General features: G+C 38.9%; 2 protein-coding genes across 3 annotated transcripts; both read left to right on the forward strand.

Annotated features, from left to right (window-relative positions):
- Positions 1–1,592: 1,592 nt before the first annotated feature.
- Positions 1,593–11,266, forward strand: anxa13 (annexin A13). The gene is made up of 11 exons (XM_085286777.1): positions 1,593–1,732; positions 5,520–5,595; positions 5,709–5,803; positions 5,896–6,066; positions 6,157–6,190; positions 7,700–7,779; positions 8,012–8,080; positions 8,169–8,270; positions 8,444–8,519; positions 8,808–8,920; positions 9,989–11,266. The coding sequence occupies exons 1-11, from the start codon at positions 1,718–1,720 to the stop codon at positions 10,106–10,108; spliced, it is 951 nt and encodes a 316-aa protein (XP_085142903.1). The 5' UTR covers positions 1,593–1,717; the 3' UTR covers positions 10,109–11,266.
- A 1,783-nt stretch (positions 11,267–13,049) lies between these two features.
- Positions 13,050–24,301, forward strand: LOC146567146 (uncharacterized). 2 transcript variants are annotated; one of them, XM_085285942.1, is made up of 5 exons: positions 13,050–13,202; positions 20,202–20,419; positions 20,712–20,924; positions 21,861–22,067; positions 23,407–24,301. In XM_085285942.1, the coding sequence occupies exons 2-5, from the start codon at positions 20,212–20,214 to the stop codon at positions 23,784–23,786; spliced, it is 1,008 nt and encodes a 335-aa protein (XP_085142068.1). In that variant the 5' UTR covers positions 13,050–13,202; positions 20,202–20,211; the 3' UTR covers positions 23,787–24,301. The 2 variants fall into 2 exon arrangements, with proteins under 2 accessions (XP_085142068.1, XP_085142070.1); XM_085285944.1 differs by lacking the exon at positions 13,050–13,202 and adding an exon at positions 17,623–17,725.
- Positions 24,302–24,622: the final 321 nt, after the last annotated feature.

Raw genomic sequence — 24,622 nt, forward strand, 5'->3', positions numbered from 1 at the left:
CACACCTAAATCATTCTGGGTTGGTTCTGGCCAGCCAAGAACAGGAAACAAAGGAAATGATTCATACAGACAAGAGAATTAGACAGCAGAAGATTTGAAAAACATCGCCTGGTCTAATGAGTCTTGATCTTTGCTGCATTGTTCAGAAGGGTCAGAATTTGGTGTACGCAGCATGGATCCATCCTGCCTTGTATCAACAGCTCAGGCTATGGGTGATGTGGGGGTGTTTTCTTGCAACACTATGGGCCCCTTAGTATCAATTAAGAATCTTTAAACACTACACCCCACCTGACTCCTGAGTGTTGTTGATGACTGTGTCCATCCCTTTATGACCACCCATCTTTTGATGGCTGCTTCCAGTAGGATAATGAACCATGTCACAAAACAAAGATCATCTCCACCTGGTTTCTTGAACATGAAAATGAGTTCACTGCACTTAAGTGACATCCACAGTCACCAGATCTCAATCTAATTGAGCACCTTTGGGATCTGGTAGAATGCCTTATTAAGTCTGACTAATTTGTACTGATCAGAAGCAGTCACACCAGGTGTGGTTAGTATCTGAGTTACTGATGGCGATCTAATAATCATTACCCAATGATTTATTATATCTACTACAAAGTCTTGTAAAGGGAGTGGACTGATCCATGACGATCTTTTCTGGGGGGGTCTGTATTATTGTACAGGAGGGCCACAGGGAATCCATATATTATCTAAATCACCTCGCTGCCTCCTATATGGGACAACATGGATTCTCAAAATGTTCTCATCTAATGTATCCATTCATATCAATGTATGGTATGCATATAGGACAGTGGATCTGCAAAAAGTACAAAATGTTCAAATGCGATGTTGTTTTTATATAACTAAACAATATTTCTTCTTTGTGATCCACACAGATTTTCATTATTTTTGTTGTAATTCTGGTATCACATAGGAAGAGGAAAAGGGAAAAAAAAAAAACAATGCATTTTCCTGATTTGAGTTATTAATTAACTCGACTTTGGTGGGATGGCTTTGACTTCTGGGCTACGTTAGACCATTATAATTGTAAAGTTAACTTCTGATTTAATGACACTCCTAATTGGTGTTTGTTATGCATTTGTATATGACCAAGTACTATAAATGTGTTTAAGATGCACACTGTCCCCAACTTGAAGGGGCATTAAGAGAAAAAAGTATATTCATACTAATTTTTTTAAATATTTTTGATAATGGTAAATGATCAGGAGCTAATCATGAAGTGAGCAGGAAGAGTAACTTCACTATAAATAATGACCATATAATCAATATTGGGGGGGGGGGGGGGGGGGGGGGTTGGTGCCCTATGCCTCTCTTCAGTACACGCTCCTGGTTGCTGTGTAATAAAATCCTCGTTTGTGCACCATATCTTCATACCGACTATTAAAAATATTTGTATATTGGCTAATTAAACTATTTAATCGGAAGAATTACTAATATGTTCTTATATAACGCAACATTTCTGGAGTGGATCTTTACAGTAAGCATGATTAAGTCAGACAGAAACCGGGGGAAGGGCTGTGGACGTTAACTGCGCACGTAACCGGGCCACGCTGTGCTCCGCGGTGACGTCACATTCCAGTATGTGCAGCTGAGTCGCAGTTTGGTCAGAAGAGGTCAAATATCCCCCAAACCCACCCAAAGGCTGCCAGTTCAACAAGAGATCAGCCGCTGCTGACGGATCATCTCCACGAAAATGGGCAACTGTCAAGTAGGCGTCATTCTCCTCCTAATCTCTCTGAGAAAAACACTGATTAAAGGCTAGATTTAAAAAAAAAAATCTCTTGGCTTCGCTGGTTTAAGTCTGTATGAGCCATACTTTCGGTTCGACCACCGCCAGGAATGACGGCTGGATTATGTCTTTGTAGGAGTTTAAAACATGTTTTATTTGCATCATTTTAGTCCGTATAATGCGAGCCGCCCTCCACTTTTAAGGCTTTACGCACAACCCATTTCATCATACGGAACCTCTATTATTGCGACTACACTGACGAGATAAAGAGCTGTGAATATAGATTCTCAGTTAGCGCTGTTTCTTTAAGGTTCAAGCGGTGTAAACGCTGCAAATGACACCGTCTGGGAGACGCCGTATCGGGGTTTACGCAAAGGAAAGGGCCACTCCTTTGCGGAATTTCATCACGGTCCCGTTACACTAGTTCTTTTTTTCTTTAATGAGTTCGACTGTGCGCAATGAAAGGATTTCACGGGAGGCTGTGGATCCTGTCCTATCACCATGTTATTAATCAGTACAAATGGTTGACACTACTCTTTTTATTTGAGTGAGCAAATACTACAGCTATACTTTTAATGATTCAGCGCTGGATGTAGAGAGAAGAGCGTGAGATGAATTGTTTTTGTCAACACTCGACCACTGGAAACGTACTAACCATACTAACCACTTCCTGGCTGCATTTTCCAGCCTGAAATGTAAAAAAAAACTAACAAAAAAACAAGTACAATATATTTTCTGAATCCACAAAGGCTTATCTCAGTGAAAACATATTCTATCCACTGCAAAAGACCTCGACTTTAAAATCTCATCTGGAAATCAGGGACTTTTCAATATTAGTCATATTTAATATTATAGAAGGGCAGAGCAGAATAGTCCAGGAGATGTCTTTCAGATGCTTCCTTATATACTGCTATAGGTAATATGGCTTGGCACATTGTTGTGAATAACTTGTGAACCTATAATATGTCAAACATTTTAAGGCAGAAAGAAAATTTCTGTGAGAAGTTTTTGGCAAAGTTCCTTTAAAAATGCTATTGATATATTTTAACTGGGAAAAGAAAAATAACTGGACTGATTAAAATGCAGAAGGAAGAATAGGTAGAATAAGGTCCAGTTATAAGGATACTTGCAAAGGAGATTTATTTCATATTTATTTATTTTATATGTAAGTATACAGGCTCTAATACATCCATAGACTCCGCCTGATATTTTGTTAAAAGTTGATTTGAGGTGAAGCTGAAGAATTCAAAACTCTCCACCTTTATTATTCCATCCACTTTGTGCAATGTAGCAGCACCACTGGCAGCAAAACAGCCCCAGCGCATGATGCTACCACCACCATGCATGACAGCTGGTACAGTGGTCTAAGGTTTGAAAGTCTCATCTTTACTCCTCTTGTCATTGTAACCAAAATAAGTCAGTCTTTGTCTCGTCTGACCATAAAAAAAAATTTCCCAGAAGCTATTTGGCTCGTCCATTTATGGGGCTGGAAATTTCAGTTGATTTTGAAGATCTTGACTTCACATTTTAAGATTTGCTGAGTATTGTAAAACTCATTGCAATTATAATGTGATTTAATTGCAAATTATTATTATTATTAATAATAATTAATATTTTTGTTTGTGCCTTTCAAAACACTCAAGGTCACCTTACAACACAAAAATCAGGATGGATTATCACTGATGTGAAAATGAAAACAGATGAGTTTTGAGCTGAGATTTGAACTCTGTCAAAGACTCAAGCTGACAAAAGTGCAGCGATAATGGGTTCAGAAACAAGGTGCGGCACAGCTGAAAGCTTGAGCACCCGTGGTGTTAAATTTGAAATGAGGATCAGTCAGGAGATCAGCTGAAACTAAACAAGGGAAGGGGGCACAGGAAGGGGTCCTCAAAGTTAAACTTTGTCAGTATCTGTTTTATCCAGTATACAGTTATCTCACTTAAGTTATTTTTTTTTGCTTAGAAATGGACAAAAAAAAAAACCAAAAACATGCCAGCCCCTATCAGTAAAACCTGCCACAAATGCTGCCATAGGATGGAGTCAGTCTGCGATCAGTCTGCAATTAAAGGGTGTCAAGCCAGTTATTAAATTTTTTTGACAATACACCAATGAAATGTCATAAATCATCAAAAATCCCATATCTGATGTTGTCTACACAGACAGAAATTCACATTTGTTACCTTTGTGCTCAGAAACCTTTGTGTTCTATAGAAATATAACCAGAATAAAACCAGCTGGGAGCATACATGCCAACCCTCCAGATTTTTCCGGGAGAATCCTGAATTTCAATGCCCCTCCCAAAAATCTCCCGGAGCCATCATTCTCCCGAATTTCTCTCGATTTTCCACCCGGACAACAAAATTGAAAAACCATATCCCACACTGGCCCAGTCAATTCCAGTTTCCAACAATGGCTACTACTACTGCAGCTACTTAGTTTTTATATTACTCTTATTACTTTTTCTGGGTCGCAAAATAAACTTTTAACATATTTTCAGGCGAGAATGTAGCTGTGTAAACTTCAAATATCTGAGCTGACGAGAACAGCAAACTCCTGGCACATTAAACATGACATATAAGTCACTTAGATAACGTAAACATGTTATTGTTTGGCTTTTTTCAGTGTCTTATTTGTTCGTGAGTAAATCGGTTTGGCTGAGTTTAAAGTTATTAGATTAGATTAGATTAAATAAAACTTTATTAATCCCTCGGGAGGGTTTCCACACAGCTGAATAAACGTCAAACAGAAGAAGGTTAGACCCTCCAATTTCACAGTTGCTCACTTCCAGTCTACCTGGCTTTCGGAGTACCCGGCCCACTTAGACCGCGAAGGCCAGTTCCGCCGGACAATAATAACGGTGACATTTAACTTATTTTATCCGATAAATAAACACTGCAAAATTAAAGGTTTTTTTTGTAAATATATGTATATGTATACCCCCCCCCCCTTTTGAATGTCTCCCTAATTCTGAGGTCTCAAGGTGGGCAAGTATGGCTGGGAGCCAGCTGAGATCAGACCCTTGAGTTGGGCTTATTGACAAAGACTCATTCAGACTGATGGCAACATGTTGGCATTGTCTGCAATTTTAGATTAGAGAGTAATACAGGCCTACGACAATCTTTCTACGTCTGTCCCAGGCAGATTGTGACTGCAGAAAGGTTGCCTCCCATCAGGCAGAGGTTTTTTGTAGATGCAGGAAGGTTGCTGTCCTGTCGAGCGAAGTGTGTCCAGTATTTGAATTTGTTTAATAACATATCGATATTTGGCGTTCCTATCGCCATACAAAATATTAAGATACTCGGCTGTATCAATGTTTCCCCTCACCCCTAAAATATCGCATATGTTATTTTAGGGGTGTTGTATGAACCTGTATATATGAAAATACCATAATATTCATGCCCATATATGTAGTCTAATGTATCTTTGCTATGGGAGACTGTTCTCTCTCTCTCTCTCTCTCTCTCTCTCTCTCTCTCTCTCTCTCTCTCTCTCTCTCTCTCTCTCTCTCTCACTCTGTGAAACCCCTCTCAGCTTGCTTTTGGTCCCTCGATTGCACTTCACTGACTGCTTTCATTCATGCGGCCTCCACCAAGTTTGTTTAAAGAGTTCAGTTGCTGAATTCCTCAACAAGGAGCACCATCCCTTCCCCCAGCTGCCAGCTGCTCTTGCCTGCGATCAGAAATCCTTGCATAAACAGTGATTAGCTGTAATCAGTGTGTGTCCATAACAGTTACTGCATGTAACATTATTATTTTTGTTTTCTCAGCCCACAGTTTTTCCCTATGAAGATTTTGATGTTGTTGCTGACATCAAGGCCATTCGCAAAGCCTGCAAGGGGTTAGGTAGGTTGTGAATATGATGAAAACGGTACATTATTTAATTAAACTAGTCTCTTTAAACTTTGAAAGGATGCATCTGATTTCTCTGCATCTGATCTGTTGTGACTTCTTTTCAGGAACTGATGAGCAGGCTATTATTGACATCCTGGCAAACCGGAGTTCAGCTCAGCGTCAGGAAATTAAACAGGCCTATTTTGAAAAATATGATGACGTGAGTGCCATTTGACATGTTTCTCATTTCAAATGTGTAAGAAACATTTTTTTTTATGTTTCTGCTAAAATCAGCATGTCTGTCTGGGATAGGAATTGGTGGATGTGTTGAAGAAAGAGCTGTCAGGGAACTTTGAGAAGGCTGTCCTTGCCATGCTGGATCCGCCGGTTATCTATGCTGTGAAGGAGCTCAGGAAGGCAATGAAAGGTCCGGGCACTGATGAAGATGTCTTGGTGGAGCTCCTCTGCACCGCTACAAACGCTGTAACTAGCAAAATATATATTTATATTGACAATCATATTGCAATTCAATTTCAGAGGAAATGTCTAACTTCCTACTTTTTTTTTTAACAGGACATTGCCATGTTCAAGGAATGCTACTTTCAGGGTTAGTACAATAAGCAACTTAGCAGTTTTTAAATCTCTTCTCCGTTTGATGAAATTACTAAGTGTGAGTCATCAACCTACACCTCATACAGTAGCTTATTATTTTTGTCTCTAGTGCTATGTCACATTTTGTTTAGTCAAGGCCCATCCTGTTTCCACTTCCCTTTCATTATTATGCTGGCGCTGAGAGTTGATTATACTTACCACTATAGCTGGCTATATCCTCTGTGGTTATAGGCACTGAAATCTTATGAGTTTTGAACAGAGTAACCTCTGTTTAGTTTTCTTTTTATAATTATGCATGGAAGGAATTACATCATCATTCAAGTTTGTCGTTGTAATTTTCTACAGAGTGCGTATGATTATTTAAGAGTTTGTTTTATTAGGATTTAGAATGACTAGAAGATTCTTTGGTTGATGTGTTTGATGGCTTTTAATCAGCCTGTGGATATGCTGGTTAGCTGAACAGATTATTAGCATGCTTTGTCCTTATTCTTCGGGTGAACTAGCTAATATGCTATGTTAGCACACTGATAGCTAAAGCTTACATTTTATAGACCTGAGCGATGACTTTGCTGACTTTGCTAGGTATTGTTGTTTTACTTGGGACAGCATAAAGCTAGCACAATAGCATATGCAGGGCACACTGCTAATAAACGTATAATGAGAAAATTATTAAATGTAATAGCAAGCTTCCATATAGTAGTCAAGCACCATGTTATAGTTATCAAATGTTTTATTGATGCTTTACGGGCCAATAACGAATAGCATAAGAGATAAATAAAACACAAACAGCAATTCAACAGTAGTTCAACAATTTTTATTATTAATTTATTAATTATAATAAAATAATAATAAAATCTTATTTTCTCACTTCAAGTAAAAGAAGGTTTGTATTCAAAAATAAAAAGGCTGGTTGCAAAATCTTTAAATAAGTTCTCTTCCTGTTTCCATACATTGAGTGTAAACACAAAGGAAAAAGGCTGTGCAGGTTAATATAACTGTGACAAATGTTGCACAGAGTAAAATAGAAATGGTCAGACAAATCTAGAAAGACCACTAGATTTGTCTAGTAATTGGTCTGTTGGTCACCTCAGCTATAAAGAATAAATAATAGCTTGTTAGAAAGATGCCATCATTCCAGTGCCCAATCCTAATAGTTTAGAGTGCTGCCCCATTTAACCAGGACTATGACCAAGTATGTGAAAATATTTACTTGAGTCATGTGCTCTGCTTCCAATATTACTTGTGAAGCTAACTAAGCAGCTAACTGCACTACTTCACTTTACACTATTAACTAGTTTTCTGATTGTTGCTGTACACTTTTATGCACAGCAAGGAAACGAGAATAGGTGAATGGTTGCAGGAAATGGCTAAAATGGTGGATGAAATCTAGGAATATACTAACATAAAATACTATCCAGAAAACACCAACACACTTGTATCGTATGGTAAAAGAATATCTGGTGGTCCTCATGCTTTGTGACTTTTCTCGGTGTCACTCTTGCAGTGCACGAGCGTGATCTTGAAGCCGATATCGAGGGAGATACGAGCGGGGATGTTAGAAACCTTCTCACAGCTCTTTTGCAGGTAAGTGGCCCTGAGTTTCTACTCTACTCGTGTAACTAAATTCCTCCCATCTGTCCCTGGACTGAAATCGAGCTCACTCTCCCTTCGCCAAACCATGCCATGTGAACACACACACACACTGGCCAACATCCAGACAGCCTCTCACGAGTAAAACGGAGCCCAGATAAAGTTGCGTGAGTCAGATAAATAGACCTCAGTAAGGACCAAAGTCCTCTTAATTGTCTTCTTCCAGGGCAACAGAGATGAGAGTTATGAGGTGGATGAGAATTTGGCTGAACAAGATGCTATTGCCCTGTTTGAGGTACAGTTTCATTTTTAAATTATTCATAATGGCATCGTGGCAGATTTATTGACCCTGAAAAACATTAATATTCGCTGAACTGATGCAGGCTGGTGAAAGCCGTTTTGGGACAGACGAATCCACTTTCACCTACATCCTGGCCACCAGAAATTACCTGCAGCTCCAGGCCACCTTCAAGATATATGAGCAGGTTGGTATTTGTGCCCACTGCTGCAGTGATATTGCATATCTGCTTGCACATATCACATCACTGTTTCCTGACACCTAAATCACTACATAAGAAATATTTGTATATGGAAAGTGAAAGGTTACTCTGTAAGACATTTACAGTGCTTAACTCAGCTAGTTATACTATCTCAACAGCTCTCTGGAACAGAAATCCTCGATGCCATTGAGAACGAGACTGGAGGGACACTGAAAAAATGCTACACTGCTCTCGGTTAGTATGAATTAGAAAGCTGTCCATATTAAAATCTATGATTCTAGATTTGATTTAATTTGATTAGAAGATTAGAGAAGCAGTGGTAGCATCAAAATCACATGGCAAACTGCTAGTTTTTTGTATACTAGATGACAGGAAAGTACGTTGGGTAAACTCCTATTGTGCTATGCAAATAAAAGTTTTGTGTTTAATAAGCATATTGAAGAATAATAAATTGTTGCTGCAGGAACATATGGTTCATAATCTGCTGTGGAATTTAATGAAACCCTTTCCTCCTCCTCACAGTAAGAGTTGCCAAGAATCCCCAGCTTTACTTTGCGAGACGTGTGAACAAAGCGATGAAAGGAGCAGGCACTGATGAGGACACCCTGATTCGCATTATTGTGTGTCGCTCCGAGGTAATTCCGCTAATGATGCATGACCTTGTTTATAAGAAGGGGCCAAAGACTGTCAAGCTAAAATACACGATAAAAGATGATTAAAAACATTCACAACATGCTGCGATTACTAAACAGCTCACTGATTATTACATCTGTTTTTACAGTATGCATGTTCTTACACTTTAAAGTCACTTATAAGACTGTTCACTGCCATCTTCAGGCAAACTCTGGTAAATCCTGTCCCCTGGTTTATGTTAAGATACAAACGTATAGTATACAAGACATTTTTAAATGCTAATCAAAAAGAATTCAAACAAGTGCAGAATGTGGATCAGAAATCTACTCCAGAAAATGTAAATGATTTAGGCCCCAGTCACGTAGGTTAGAGACCAGTTGGCAACTGCCTGGCAACCTTTTGTCACTATGGAAAAATTTGTATTCTAGATAAATTATGAGTAGTTGCTTTAGGTTTCTGACAGTCACTGTGAAACTGATGTATAAGCCCTACTCACAGAGATTTAAAGTCAGTAACCTCATGGTAACCACTGGTTGCTAGAGAAAAATGTGTATTCCCAAAGTGGTTGGCAAGTGGTTGCAGAAGACTGGTGGCTCTAGCTTTGTAAAAACTGGTTGCAAAAACAGGTATATGTTGCTGCAACTAAAACTTCTATGTGATTGCTTTGGTCACCACAGTTATCAGCAATTTGCATAGAAGCACCACTTCAGAATTAACTCCCAGATGTTATCTGGTGATACTGGGCAGTACTCCCAGTAACTCCAGGTTGTCGATGCCACACCGTCTTTGCGACCACTTTCACCCAGTAACTTATAGTGACTGCTAATCAACCAGTTGGGGAATACACATTTTTCCCTAGTGACCAGAGGTTTCTAGGGAATCGCTGGCCTGTCTCTAGGCCTGTGTGAGTGAAACTTTAAACATGAGTTTGTCTTCTCCACATTTGTTAGAGGGTCAAGTTGAAACTGATTATTTCCATCATATTATATTTGGTAAATTCCCATGAGTTGACTTCTGGCAGGCTCGACATAAAGGCTAATTTAATTTTGTGGTTCTCTTTTTTTCAACAGTATGATTTGGAGACCATCAAGGACATGTACCTGGAGAAGTATGATGTGTCCCTTAAGGACGCCCTGAGGGACGAGTGCAGCGGTGACTTTAAGCGCCTCCTTCTCGCTATCTGCCACTGAAAGCCAGAGAGGCAGGCAGGAAGGACGCGGGTTGTCTGGTTAACAAACTAACTTTACTCGGTCTCTCTGTATGATATTGTGACCGGAGCAGGAGGGTAGTGGGGCGATTAAATAATTAACTTGGCTCGTGTCTTGTCCAAACTGACTTACTGTTAATGTGGTTGGCTCTCTATTTTACCTCCTTCACAGACGCTGACCTTGATTCTCTTACTTAGAACTTATCAGTGAGTGAAGCTGTGTCTCACAATTACTGCCCATTTCTTAGTCAATTTTTAATCTTTAATTAACCAGCATTTATATAGTGGCCAGTATAAAGCACCAAGATTTCTACAACACAAACAGGAGCCAGCTGTAGTCACACTGAATCAATTAGATCGAGCGTGGTGTGATCAGGTGGCTTAAGACTTGATAAGATAATGATGTTAAAAACATAAGACCTGTATTTACTTCGCTACCTGATTCTCTTGCATTCACTAATCTATTAAGACTTTCATGTAAGTATTATGCTTCTTTAGATCAAATACTTCTTTGACCTTTTTCACCCTCCGTGCCCCAAACTGTGCCTGTTATAACTAATGCAATCAGTCAGCATGGCTTTGTGCTTTTAAATGAAGAAATGTGAAATTTCGAGTTGAAGGAGTATTAGCTGGCATTATGAAGGCTATGCAATGCAATGGACTTGAATCTGAACTGTTCTCACAGCAGCGGTTATATATTTTATCAGTTTCTCATTGAAATAAATTATATATTGATATATATTTAGTTGCAAAAAAAAGGAATTGACAAATCCAAATACACCTCTCCTTGTTATACATGTATTTTTTTTATATATTTTATGACTAACAAAGAAGAGTGTTTAATACGGAGCATTATTTAGCATACTGCTTAGAATAGACCAGAGGGTGTGTGAAAAGAAATCTGATCGTGATGTTCAGGTTGATTTTTAACATGTGGAGAATCTGATGTCTGTGTCACTTGTGTGTCCGTTAATGGCAGCTGAGATTTATTCTTATGAGTGACCACTATTATAAACATTTTGCAAAAAGATACTCAAATGACTTACAGCACATGAGATAGTCACAGCATCAGCCTGCTTATTAGCTTCTATATAGCCAAAGAATTTTAGTCTTACTGCTAATAAAGTTTCCTTTAATGTCATCATGTCTGACTTTATTCATACCTCAGTAATCCAAATGGCCTGGAACATGAACACTGAACATGTTACACTGAATGGGAAAAGGCTTACTATCATTTTATGTTCCGTGAAAGGAGACCCCACCTTCAAGTTTGTCACCACCCCTTTGCTGCTTTCGAGGACAGTGGGAAATATGGTAACAGCACGTAAATGTAATTTAATTTAGGAAATCAAAATGGGAAATGTTCACATGTAAAGGACACAGTTAACCAAGTTGGGAGGTAAGTGTTGAGCTTTCTTTTATTAACCTCAAAATATCTTTGAGATTGTAAGAATATTTGTTGTAACTTAACAAACACATTAACTCTGTGGATAAAAACCAAAGAAAATAGGTTACTATTGTTGTGTGCACTGAGGAAGATGGAAGCCTCAGTAATGAAATTTACCAGAAACCCCAGACACAGACAAGTACCTACTCTTTGACTCACACTGGAACATAAATTTGGGGTGATCAGAACCATACAACACTAGCCAGAGAAAATTCTCTCTGTGGAAAAAGGAAAAGAAAAGAAATACACATTTGAAAAACAAAACAAAAAATAACTCTTAAAACATGTGGTTATCCTAACTTGGCCTTCATAAAATCAGCAAAGACGCACAAGAAATAATGTCAAACATGAATAAATATTATTTCCTATTCTAGTTCTGAACTTAAAGTACCTACTCTGGTGATGGTGTGAAAGAGTTTAAAAACTATTTTCCATAGTATTATTAGAAAGTTTAAAGATTTAGAAACACATTTGCAGTCATTTCTGGGGGAAAGAAGACCATGGGTGATTGGCATTTGCAACAGACAACATTTGCAACAGTGAATGCAGCCATGATTGTTGTGTCATTGTTGCATCATCATGGAGATGAATAATGAGCCCAGACACACATCAAAGCTTTGCAAGAACTATGTGAAGACCTTTTGAAAGGGAGAAACTATCCAAAGATTATTTTTAATTATTTAAAGTTCGACTTTTTAGCTCTGGATATCACAATCAATATGCTTTTGGAGCTAGCCTCAAATGGCCACTGCTTTGAACATGATTAATCAAATTTTGATCACAAGTCAATCACATCTTAAAGTTTTACAAACTCAGAAACAATTTGTTGGTGGGATCTCCTGAACCCATCTCGGCTATTATCCTAGTTGTTCTTTCTATAATTTTTTTAAGGTTTTCAAATTAAGGTCATATGCTTTATCCCATAGCTCAGAACAATAACTGAGATAAAGCAAGATTCAAAAAAGAAAATGCTTTTTGAGATTTGATTCACCATATCTTATATTTTCAAGAGAGCTTATGATCTGCTAGTAAGAAATTTGATTCAGTCACCATTTCAATCTTTGTTCCAGTAATATAACACCATTGTTATTTAATTATTAACAACGTCCAACAATGCATTTAATACATTGTAATCCAGCCGGCGAGAAAACACACATTTGCTTGGTAAGTAAAAGGTCTGGTTTGTTTCCAGCTGGTGACACAAGTCAGGGCATCCGGTGTACAACTCATCAGCAAAAGGTACATATTGGATATATAGAACATTCGCACTCCAACTGTTACATCCAGAAATTGCTTTTTATAATCATGGAGCTCTACTAATGATTTCCTGTTACTTCAAGAACTTTGCAACCAGTTACATTGGCTATACCTCTGAAACGACAGCGCCACAGTTTTGAAATCAAAGTTACAGTTACGAGAAGCTTGACTTTCTGTGGAGCACCTGAAGGCAGCTCCATGGCCCCGCCCCTCTGCCAGACACGCACGTTACAGTACTCCCTCATTTTCTCACCCGTCTCTGTTTATATTTCCCTCCAACCAAGTGATTTACTCCAGGTGAATTTTCAGTTGACAGCAGGACAAACAGGACGACATTATCACCTCCACTTTTATCCACTGGACTCTCTTAAAGGTACGTTGTCCCGCGTGTTTCACCGGCTTTGTTGCTTGCTCCCCTTTCCCCTTTTTTTGCTGGTAATTACAGTCATTAGCATCCATCTTGGTAGGAGCTAATTAAACCCACTGCAAGGAGACATGTTTAGCCCTGTGTAGTCTTCTAAACGTTGCACCTTTGTGTGTTTTATAAGGTTTGTAACTTCTGTCATGCTAAATATCCTTATTTAAAACAGTTGCCGAACACATTTATGCTTCTGTAATTAACATAGAGGTTAAAAAAAATAACATTGGTCTTCCTTCTGCATTGAGCCCCATGTTTTTCTCTTAGTAGCTTAGGATCACCTCACGGATATTAATGTGTTTTTTGGACTCAGATTAATCACTGCAGCACTTACTCACTTACTTGTGTTTTGGTGCTTCAGCTTGTTAGAGTTAGTCAACATCTCCATGGAAACACCAAGTTAAGCAGTGATGTCCACTTCCTCCAGTTTACACAAGCAGATAAACTACTGTCATTTTGATATACTGCATTAAGGAATTGAGCACCTAAATGCACCACTTATCTTGTGGCTGCAGCCATTACATCTTACACTAATACTGTGCAATACTGCAAATTATCGATCGATAACTGGTATAGATCAGATACCTAGTAAATACAAGGCCAGTATTCTGAATCATCGTGAGTTAATGCAGGAGTTAATGCAGATGTGTCATTAGTTTTTTATCATGATGTTGTGATTCTGTGTTAATTTTGTGCTAATTTTACATATACTAAAGTCTCATTGAGATGAGACTGAATCTCTTTCCAGAGAGATCTGGCCAAGAGGTTAGAAGAAATTGCCACAAACATCACAAAACTTTAGTATTTCCACAAAAGTTGCAAGAGAGAAATTATACAATGAGGACTTTGATTACAACTACAAAAAATGCATCTTCAAATATTGATTCTGTTCATCTGGACGTAGCGTTTTCAGTGGGAGAAACGTTTCGTCACTCATCCAGTGACTTCTTCAGTCTCAGATGAACAGAATCAACTTTTGGAGATTTGCTTACCTGGATGATTGAGCATGCTTCAAGATGTTTTAATACAAAACATACAGTTTGGTTGCATTCTGGGCAATGGAGGTTTGACATAGCTGCTTCATTTTTTGGCCCAGCCTTCGACGATTAAAATAATATATACATATATTGCATTCATTAAAAGGAATTTTTCTTACAAACGTTAACCACTGACATTTGTCCAGTCTCTCACGATTGGCGTCTGCTGGTGCAGGAATTTATGGAGACGTATGATGAACTATTTTTGCTTAGCATTTAGTCAGTGTGTTGTGATTTCATTATTTTGTTTTGTTTTTTCTTTTTTGGTTGACTTTTATACAGTGTTTAAACAGAATTAATGTGCTACAACTGAAATTGAAAGGTGCTGCTCAGTTGCATTATGGGAAATGTTTTGGCCTCACTGGTTTAAGATATGATGAGAAATTCTGCTTCAGTTTTGGCCCAACTTCCAGCAAATAAAGCTTCATATTTCTAACAGAAAATTGTATGTATCTACATTTTTTTAAGTTCAACTCCATCTGCCTCCATGGCACTCTATCCCTATCATCCTCCTCTGTCACACCAACCACCTGTATGACCTCCTTCACTACATCCATGAATCTTCTCTGTAGTCTTCCTCTCATCCCTCTACCAAACAGTTTATTATTCAACATTGTTTGTCCAATATATCCACTATCTCTCCTCAGCCCATGTCCAAACCATCTCAGCCTTGCCTCTCCAACTGTGTCTCCAAAACATTCAGCAGAGCCGTCCTTCTGCAGCGCTCATTTTTAGACGTGTCCATTCTGGTTATTCCCAGTAAAAATGTTAGCCTTGAAAATCTTCAGCTACGTCACCTCCAGCTCTTTTTTTTTGTGTGCCACTGTTTCCAAACCATACATCATAGCAAGTCTCACTACCATCTTAAACCATTAGAGAGATTAAAGAGACATTAGATCATTTTGGTTTTCAGTGCATAATTGTACATGCTACACTTTGCTACTTTCAGACAAAAAGTTTGATTGATAGAAACCAATTTTGAGTTCATTTGGTGGCATAAAATTCATTATGTAAAGAGAAAAGTGTCTAAACTCACAAGTCATGTTATTTACATCTCTTTTATAGCTTGTCACCCACTCTTCCTCCTACCTTTAAGAGTTTTTATCGTTTCAACACAGAGCCAAGCTCACCCTTCAAAGTCTTGTAAATACAGGGTGTGCGTCTTCATGTGTTGCAGGCAGCCTCTGATATTTGATCCCACTGTAAGTGCCACAGTAGAAATGGTAAACAAAGCTTTCTTTACCTGCAGAAGCAGCTGTTTGTTTTATGCATGTGAGGAGGCTGAGCCGCATTTGAAACTGCTACCAGAAGTTTGTGACAGTAAACACTAGAATTTAGCTTAAAACATACATCACTTTAGATGGAGCGTTGTTGCATTACTCAGAAATATTTTCCACCTGGAGTTTCCTTTCCACATCTTCCCAGCAAAGGTGTGTCTGATTCAGAAACCTCTCCTGACTAACAAAGTACATTTCATGCTAATGAGTGATAAAAAATTAGAAAAACAGCATAACACTGTAGTGAAGCAGAAATTAGGACATAATCAATCAATGCTTAACTTGTGCTTTGTTCATGATCTCCTATTGAGTGTAGTAATGTGTGATATGTTATGAACTCATGGTTCTTGATTAATAAATGACGAGGCCTTTGCACAAAGGTAAAAGCAATGCTCACTGCAGCAGTAAAGCAGACAGATTATTTTTAGTTTAGTTTTTTATCTTTTTCAATCATTAATCATCAATCATTTACCAAAGGCCCACAAACCCACTGATGTCATGAAAAGCTAACACTCGGGTCACTTACTTATTTAACTGCACTCAATTTCTGATCAATGTGACGTCAGTTATAGAGGATAAAAATACCTTAGTGGTTCCATTAATGCACTTAGTGCATTATTCTGATGTATAGATACTCAGAAGTTGCTATTCCTCGCTATTCCTCATGCATTATTACTGTGTTTCAGACGTGATAAACGTCATATAAACGTTTTGCAGTTTATACCTATTCAGTTCAATTTGATTGATATAGTACCAAATCACAAAAACAGTTGCCTCAAGCCACTTTAAGGTAAATGCCACAATATTAGGGTTAAATTAAACCACAACAGTCAAAGGCCCCCTGTGGGCAAGCACTTGGTTACAGGGGGAAAGAAAAACTGCCTTTTAACAGGAAGAAACCTCTGGCAGGGCTCAGGGAGGGGCAGACATCTACTGCAACCAATGGGGGTTAACAGGAGGGACACAGGACAAAAGACACACTGTGGATATTCATAGTAACTACTGATTAAAACAATAACTAATGATACATGTGCTTTTAACTAAGTGTTTTTGTTTCAGTGTTTTAGCACAGAAGAGATTATCTCATAATTTGGATTGAAGATCTCATAGTGCTGTTTAGTGTTTCATTCAGGAGCAGAAAAAGTAGCAAGCACCCTTCACTGATCCATGAAAGGTGTCTGAACATCGATGTCTGAACATAGTTTGAAATGTGAACATCTTCGGCCACCCAGTAAATAAAATTAGAAAACCTTCATCAAAAGTTCTTTAGAAGAACAGTAGAAACATTTCATAAAAATTTGATTTGATTTGATTGAATTTCAGAAAACCAAATAAAAAGTTTATTTATTGTAAATGACTGTGGCCCCTGCAGTGGATCAACTGCCTGTCTAGGGTGAAGCCTGCCTCTCGCACTATTACAGCTGGGATAGGTCCCAGTTCTCCATGACACCTACTGACATGACATGTACTGGATATGTAGAAGAAAATAGATATGTGGCCTACCTGCAGTACCCTCATATCCCACCAGAGGACTGTGGCCCACACTAGCATAGATGTTTTTGTGATGTTACACCAGGGGTGGGCAGTAATTTTCCCAAGGGGCCACATGACAAACAGGGATTATTTGGGTTGAACCAAAAAGCTGAAGTCAGTTCTACTCAAAATTAATTTTACCCTTTAGAAACTGTTGTTGGTTTCTGGTAGTGAATGATTCAATAGTGTAGAAGTTAAGATATTCGGCCAGCTCAAATATGTAGATCCATACTGGTTGTGGTGACTTCTTCTTCTTATACACTTTATTGTGTTGTTTCTTTGTTTGCTTTTTATGCAGTGTATGCAAACACGTTTGTTTTTCTTGAAAAATCTGCCACATCTCTATCTATCTTTGTTTAATAGTCTTTATCCAATAATTGTGGCCATATACGTTCAGGTTAGTATGTTAAACTATGACTCTCACTATACAAAGTCCGTGTGTGACCATTCCCATGTTTGGTAACAGTCAGCTCACAGAGGAAAACTTTGCACCTCTATGTTTTAGACTCACTGTCAACCTCTGGATCTGTTATGATGACGATGATGGGAAACAGAAACTATTATGTGGCTGTTTTCCATGAGAGGCCACATGAGTCATTCTACATGGAAAAAACCCTGCTAACTTCTTCAGGTATCCTGTATAATGTTATGTTAAAATAGAGGTAAATTAAATAATAATAATTAAACTTCTAATCAAGCATCTGATGACCTTTCCTTGTAATTATGAGTGAGTAAATTAGAATTATGAATGACAGAGATCATAATTGAAGAATAAAATATCCTGTTCATCTTTTCTTTAATGAACATAATGCATAAACAGATTTTCTTTCATTATTTAATATACAAAAGTCATATTTGCTTATTAGTTTGTTTCAAGCTATTTTAAGCATTGCTAATTAATAAATAATAGTTGTTTCAGTCCTTCATCCAGATGACAAATTCAGTCATCAACACTTCTAAAACTGGGTGCATCCTTATATACAATTTGGAAAATGTTCTTTTCTTTACAAGTGAATCTAGAAGATAAAATCTATTTTCTTCTCAGAGTAAACCTGACTGCAGCTAAAACTATATGCCTCAGACCTACGTATGGACTAAAGCCTGCTGTGCATGACCTACAGCGTGATAGTAATATCGCCTTTGTTATGTTAATTTTGAGTGACAGCTCTTGATGCAGCCAGCCATGCATTAAATGAGGCCGTAGAGGGCCGTCATACTGCGTGAGCATTGTTCAGGTACTAAAGCGCTTTGAGTCATGTTTCAGTTTTACATCAAGCCTTCATTTGCTCAGTAGCACGTTGCACGAACTGGTGATGTTATCTCGTAATTATGACTTCTGTAGCTCGTAATTTTAACGTACCATCTCATAATTAGAAGATCTGCATCTTTTAAAAATATCTCATAATTGCAAGATCTTCATCTCTTAATTACAAGATACACATCGCTTAATTACAAGATCATATCAAGTTGCCATGGATACAGCTTTGGTGCAGGTTTACTTGCAGAGAGCTGTTGATGGTAAACATTGTAACAATGCAAGCCACCACATGTGAGTAATCCTTTGGTTTGAACCTGTAGCTTTGTGCAGGAACAGAGGGTGGCTGACTTTTTTCATGGTTATAAATCACATTTGCTTGTTTTTTCTGAACAATAAAGAAATACTAAATGATCCATTCTTAAAACTGTGTTATGCATCAGGCAGTCCAAAAACCTCATGATGCTTCATTGTCTTAACTTTTTACCGAATGTACAGAATTGTTCTCACTTTGTATCATCTCTTGCTGACATCATGTAAAACCAACAATGAAAACCTGAGTGTCGAGAGCTGTCTGGAACCTGAGGCTGAACCTTGGCTCACAGGGATTACTTGCACATAGGCCAACCTCTTCATTTTAAACTGTGGTCACATTTAACATGAGTAACATAAGGAAGTCCACATATCCATTAATTAAACCAAAAAAATACAGCTGCAGTCCTGAGAAAAATCACTGCCAGTGGCATCCTGTAAATCTCCATGAACAGAAATTTGCAGATGATTTTGCAGAGTCAAACTCAAGATTGTTGGTAATCGAAGAATCCTGGTTTCTTTCTGTAGTAATGACTAGTTAACATTTGAGCATGGCCCCGTTGAACAGCACAGGAAGTACTACATTTGCTGAATAGTACTCTCAAAACCAGTAAATATTATTTAAAATGTGTCGACATTTTGTAAAGAAGTGCATGTGACGAGGCACCTTCTGTGGCTACACATGAGTCCCTGACATTACATTGTTTTTTCCAGAAGTTGAAGCCCTTTTTACAGTGACATCAAAACGCCTTTGTAACTTGATTCTGGTTCCCTAGAAGCACTTCAGTCTTCTCCTGAGCAGTACTGTTGCAACTTTGAAAAAACTCCTCAGTTGCTTTGTTGTTTTAATCAATGTTTCTCCAGATATTGCATTACCCCTATGCTCCTGCATTAATGTAAGACTGAAATTTCTGTGACACAGTAAAAGTTGTTTTAGGTTTAGTACTGGAGTCATCACCAGTACTAAAGGCCTCAGCAGGCCTACAGGCTAGTGTTCCCCTATTGCTTGGTGTGTGGTTGCTGGAGGTTTCTGGCTGTTGCTACATGAAATTGGTCAAAAGAGGCTGCTGCACCAAAAACCTCCTTTCTTTGGTCACTAGCAAATTACCCATAGTTTGCACGGAAAATGAAGATACTCAGCAACGACTCACCATGGGATAATGCAACCCTAAAACGTGCAACACAAACTTTACACTGCAAATGTTTGCCTTAAAAAAACCAAATTAAAGTGCTACCTTACCTTTCCCTTATCACTGGTGGTTGCCAGGGGATTGCTACCTGGTCTAAAGGACTGTGTGACTGAGGCTTAAGCACTTAATCTATCACACTCACTGATAAATGCATCAGGAGTGATTTTTGAGATTCATTGTCTTCCCAATGGGCACTTGTACAGGTGAGGTGTCATTTATACCGCCAATCTTCTGATTGGTGAAAAACCTGTTCTCTCTGGGGTGTCATCCATATAGGAACTCTTACATCATTCTGTCCTTTAGCCTTTGACCTTTTTGGCTTATGATACCCCCTTCTTGTCCTTTTCCAGGTTTGAAGAGATGTCATCTGTTTGGCATCAGGAGCCGTCATGTTATTCGCCCTGTGTAGAAATCGACTCCAGCTCCGTGAGGACCAAAGAGCGCCTCAGCTCTCCTGCCTGGCTAAAGCAGGAGCAAGACGACCTTCGTATCATTAAGTGGGAGAATTTTCAAACGGGAGCATCAGCAGATGCTGTTCAGGACAACACACCCAGCAGTGCCATGTCTGGTATGGGAAGCTCTGACAGTATTTGCTGCTTCATGTAGTTTACTTTTTATGGTTATGGTCCTTTAAGCTGAGCCAGCATCAGCCTCTGGCTTAGCAGTGATGTAAACATGTTGATAGTTAAGAAAATAGATAATAATTTGTTTGATTTTATCTTCTCATCCTGAACAAATACTGAAACGACTGCCTGAAAAGCACACCATCCTTTCTACAGACAAAAACTGATAGAAAAATGATAGAAGTTTAACTTGTGTGCTTGTAATCCTCTTTTGTGTGGCTGTCTTGTCTTTTCTAGCTGCTTCCCAAGTAGAGGGTCTTCCCCCGAGGGTGCTGCTGACCATCACCAAGCTGCAGTGCATGCTGGAGAGCAAACAAGAACGCATCGCTGCTCTCGAGAGGCAGGTGGAGGATTTGATGCAAGACCGCAAGTTCCTGAGAAGCCAGATTGAAAACCTCACAAGTAACCGCTCCATGCCAGCGTTTGCTGCCCCCAGTCCTGTGACTGAAAGTCAGTAACTGAAGTGAAGTATACTGTTTCTTTACTGTACTACAGGCCTTTTTTTATGAGAACTAGCCTAAAACTTTCACTTGCCTCTATATGGTCTATAGTTATTTTACTTGAAGAACTACATTTAAAAAACATAAAAGATGCAGATATTTTGCCCCACTGCCTCTTAGCTGTTCCCCTGTGGTTCCATCATTAGCCATCATCACCTGCTGCTCGTATGAGGATCAGATGATTCTTGAGGTTTTCTCTATAATACTGAAGTATCTTTACTGTATAAAGCATCTTAAATAAACTGTTGTTTTTAATTAAATAAATGATTTTATTTAAGTTGATCCTGTATTGCTATATTATGCTGAATAATGTTATAATAATAATGGATTGCATTTATATAGTGCTTTTCGGGACCCTTAAAGCGCTTTACAGTTCCAGTATTCGTTCACTCTCACATTCACACACTGGTGGAGGCAGCTACAGTTGTAGCCACAGCTGCCCTGGGGCAGACTGACAGAAGCGAGGCTGCCATATCGCGCCATCGGCCCCTCTGGCCAACACCAGTAGGCGGTAGGTGAAGTGTCTTGCCCAAGGATACAACGACCAAGACAGATCGGCAGATCGAACCGGTAACCTTCCGGTTACAAGATGAGCTTCCCAGCCCCCTGAACCACCGGTTGCTCCAATGTTGCTTTGCGCCAATTGTTACTAGCTGTGAATGATGCTAGTAACAATTGGCATCAATTGGCTATCGATCTAACAGCTAGCCAGCTAGGTGTTAGATCGATAGTATGTTTTGGTAGGTTGAACTGCCCAGGTCAACTTTGATGTTACTATAACGCTACTAAGGTATACAGCATATACTGTATAATATTATCGTGCACACAAAGTTATTTATCATACTGTCTCTTATACGCTTTTTTTTTTTTTTTTGTCTTTTTTCAGCTCCCAAGCTGAGCAGAGTGCAGCATTCAGAAAATAAATCTCGAAAGAGAGAAAGAGCTTCTTCTAGTTCCTCCACCAGCAGCGACAGCGGCTCTGAGGCATCCGACTCATCGGAAGTGTCTGCAGCATCTAGTGAACACAGACGCAAGAAACACCATAAGGATAAGAAAAGATCAAAGAAAGGGAGGGACTACAGCAGGAAAAGGGGTAATAATTCAGTCTTGTGTTGAGTTTGACTAGAATTTAGCGATGCATCAGTATAATCAGTACTCATTGGTCCTATGCTTCACTCATGAGCTATATGTATTCTTGTAACTGGGGATTTATGCTTCAGTGGGAAATCTACTTGTAGCTACGTCATAACTACAAACTGCTGTAAAACCATACGCCGTAACTCACAACTTAACCTGAATTGCACCGCCCTTGAAATGTAACAACACATCAGGTTGATGCAGTCGGTGACTTCTGTGATTGGCCCGTCCTGTACCATCGATTGCTTTTATGCATTTCCAGCTCTTTTTTTTTTTTGTGCACAGTTTTTGAATTTCTCAGTGGCAGAATAACAATCATTGTCTGAAACTAAGGATTAATAATCATAGCATCAATATAAGGACTCGTAAATGTCAGCAGGTTCCTGGAGGGAGGCTGCTGAAGCTATCAGAATGTGAGGGAATGTACAAAGAAGTGGCAAAAACTTGAGGGATAGATGTATTTGCTCCCCCCCCCAAAAAACGGACCACGACAAAGCGCAGGGACCCAGGAGGGGAAAAAAGTCCTAGTATTTTACATGTTTCTGTCATCTGTCGCCACATATAAAACACAGTGAAATGATCACTTGGTAATTAACACGTAATATAGCACACAAGCATAAATGCCAGCACAGTCATCGGCACTTAAATAGGCAACATTGTAGACTCTAGAAAGATTCACTTAGGTCTGAATCAGGCCTAAGTCTTGTTCCAGCATCACCATTTTAAGGCAGCAGTAACTGGTTGGTTGAGCAGGCAAATGAAAAGCAGTCAGCAGGTTCTGCATAATAACCACACTTTCATAAAGACAACACTGCAGATAATTAGCTGCTGTTAAAAAACACAAGTTTGATGTGTTTTCCCACCTATCAGCTGCAGTCTTACTGTAGGTGTATGACTTATTAAAAAGGACATTAACAGAAAATTAATTCTTCACTCAAACTGATGCAGGTGACATTTTCAACGTCATGTAATATTACAAAGGATAGTTAAGTACCCAAAGGTGGTATCAGTGCATCAGTAACAGAATTAAGATTTGTTTGTGGATATTAGCAGCTGAAGGCTTAGTGAATCCTAAAAGCAATGCTAAAAATTATAGGAATAAATAAACAAATGTTACAGTGAGTTAGACGATTTCCCTGTTTTCAAAATAAAATCTTTCAATTAAAATTGGAAGGCTGAAACTATATGCATGAATTATTTGTATGTGTGTCCAGTGAGAGTTGAGATTGTTACTAAAACTAATAAAAAGCAACAGCAACTCATATATTTCATAACCTGTCATCTATTTCCACAAGCCACCGGAGTCCAGTACGTCATTCACCGCTACAAACAAGTCCTGTCCGCTTTCATCAAGAAGAAAAGCATGAGCGAAGCGTTCCGCCATCTCGGAATTGACCGGAACACCATCGCCAACACGGCATCAATTGCCGAGCTCCACCTGGCGGGTAAAGACATGGTCTCCTTGGTTGGCAATTTTCGCCAAGGGGAAGAGACTCTGGTGAGCTACGCCCAAAGGTGCACTTTGGTCATTGACAGCGACGCCGACCTGTCCAGGAAAATAGACCAGATGAAAGCCAACGGCGAGCTTCTGCCCATCTCAGGGAAAAGGTCAAGGTTGTTGCATTCTCACCTGCCGCAGCTGGGTGGTCCTGCAGAGAGCATTTTAATAGGTTAATGGTTGGTGTGATAATATATTGAGATGGTGCACAATGCCTTCACAAAATTCTGTTCTTTGTTTGTTTGTTTCAAAATGAACTGCTGGATTTGAATGACTTGCACAGCATTGTTTTGTTCCCTATTTCTTTATGCTGATGCCTCAATGGCTCAGGAATGTTTTTAATATTCTCATTTATAATGAAAAATGTCGGCACCTGCTTTTTATTGATGCAAATATTTTTTCCTTCTGCATGTAGTATTGGAAACGGCCACAAGATGGCAGTGCTCACATGCAAAATTATGTTTACAGCTTATGTCGCTTGTCATTTACTTCAAAATGGTGGCTGGTCAATTTCCATTTTCAAGCCTTTTAAAGATGTAAAAAATATGTTTCATTATGTAGAGTTTCATATACTGCAAGTGATATAAAAGCTGCCTTTAAAGAAGGAATTAAAACACTACAGATTTCACATAAGTTATGTTTCTGTTCATGTCTAAAGACGTTTGTACCAAGAAGCTATGACTCCTATTAAATCTGTATTTCTTCAGCCAGGGAGCAACAATTATTTAAACCCAGTTAAAATAATGAACCTGACATAATCTCGTCAACTGAAATGCGGCTGGACGTTTTCAAGGTGTTTTCTCGCTCTTGAGGAATAGGCCGAGCCAGTTTTGTACACAGATGGGTGAGACATCCTTGGCCAATCTTAAGTGTCAGTGCAAAGTGTTGCCATTGCCTTTCCTGCTGTTTGCTTTTCACATGGAGTGACAAATTACTTGTGCAAAGCCATTACAGGGGCTGCACCCAGGCTGTTTATCTTTGCATTGGACTCTGTCACTGTCACTCCCATTCTC

The sequence above is a fragment of the Mchenga conophoros genome, linkage group LG9 (assembly GCF_057382185.1).
Source record: "Mchenga conophoros isolate Kocher_MC1m ecotype Shallow Benthic linkage group LG9, M_conophoros_male_GT1.1, whole genome shotgun sequence".
NCBI lineage: Eukaryota > Metazoa > Chordata > Actinopteri > Cichliformes > Cichlidae > Mchenga > Mchenga conophoros.

Coding starts and splice junctions, on each gene's coding strand:
- anxa13 (XM_085286777.1), top strand. Junction 6,067..6,156: donor TCTGCACCGCTACAAACGCT/GTAACTAGCAAA, acceptor TTTTTTTAACAG/GACATTGCCATGTTCAAGGA. Junction 8,520..8,807: donor AAAATGCTACACTGCTCTCG/GTTAGTATGAAT, acceptor TCCTCCTCACAG/TAAGAGTTGCCAAGAATCCC.
- LOC146567146 (XM_085285942.1), top strand. CDS start 20,212: ATGTCATCTGTTTGGCATCAGGAGCCGTCATGTTATTCGCCCTGTGTA. Junction 20,925..21,860: donor CCCCAGTCCTGTGACTGAAA/GTCAGTAACTGA, acceptor GTCTTTTTTCAG/CTCCCAAGCTGAGCAGAGTG. Junction 22,068..23,406: donor GGACTACAGCAGGAAAAGGG/GTAATAATTCAG, acceptor TATTTCCACAAG/CCACCGGAGTCCAGTACGTC.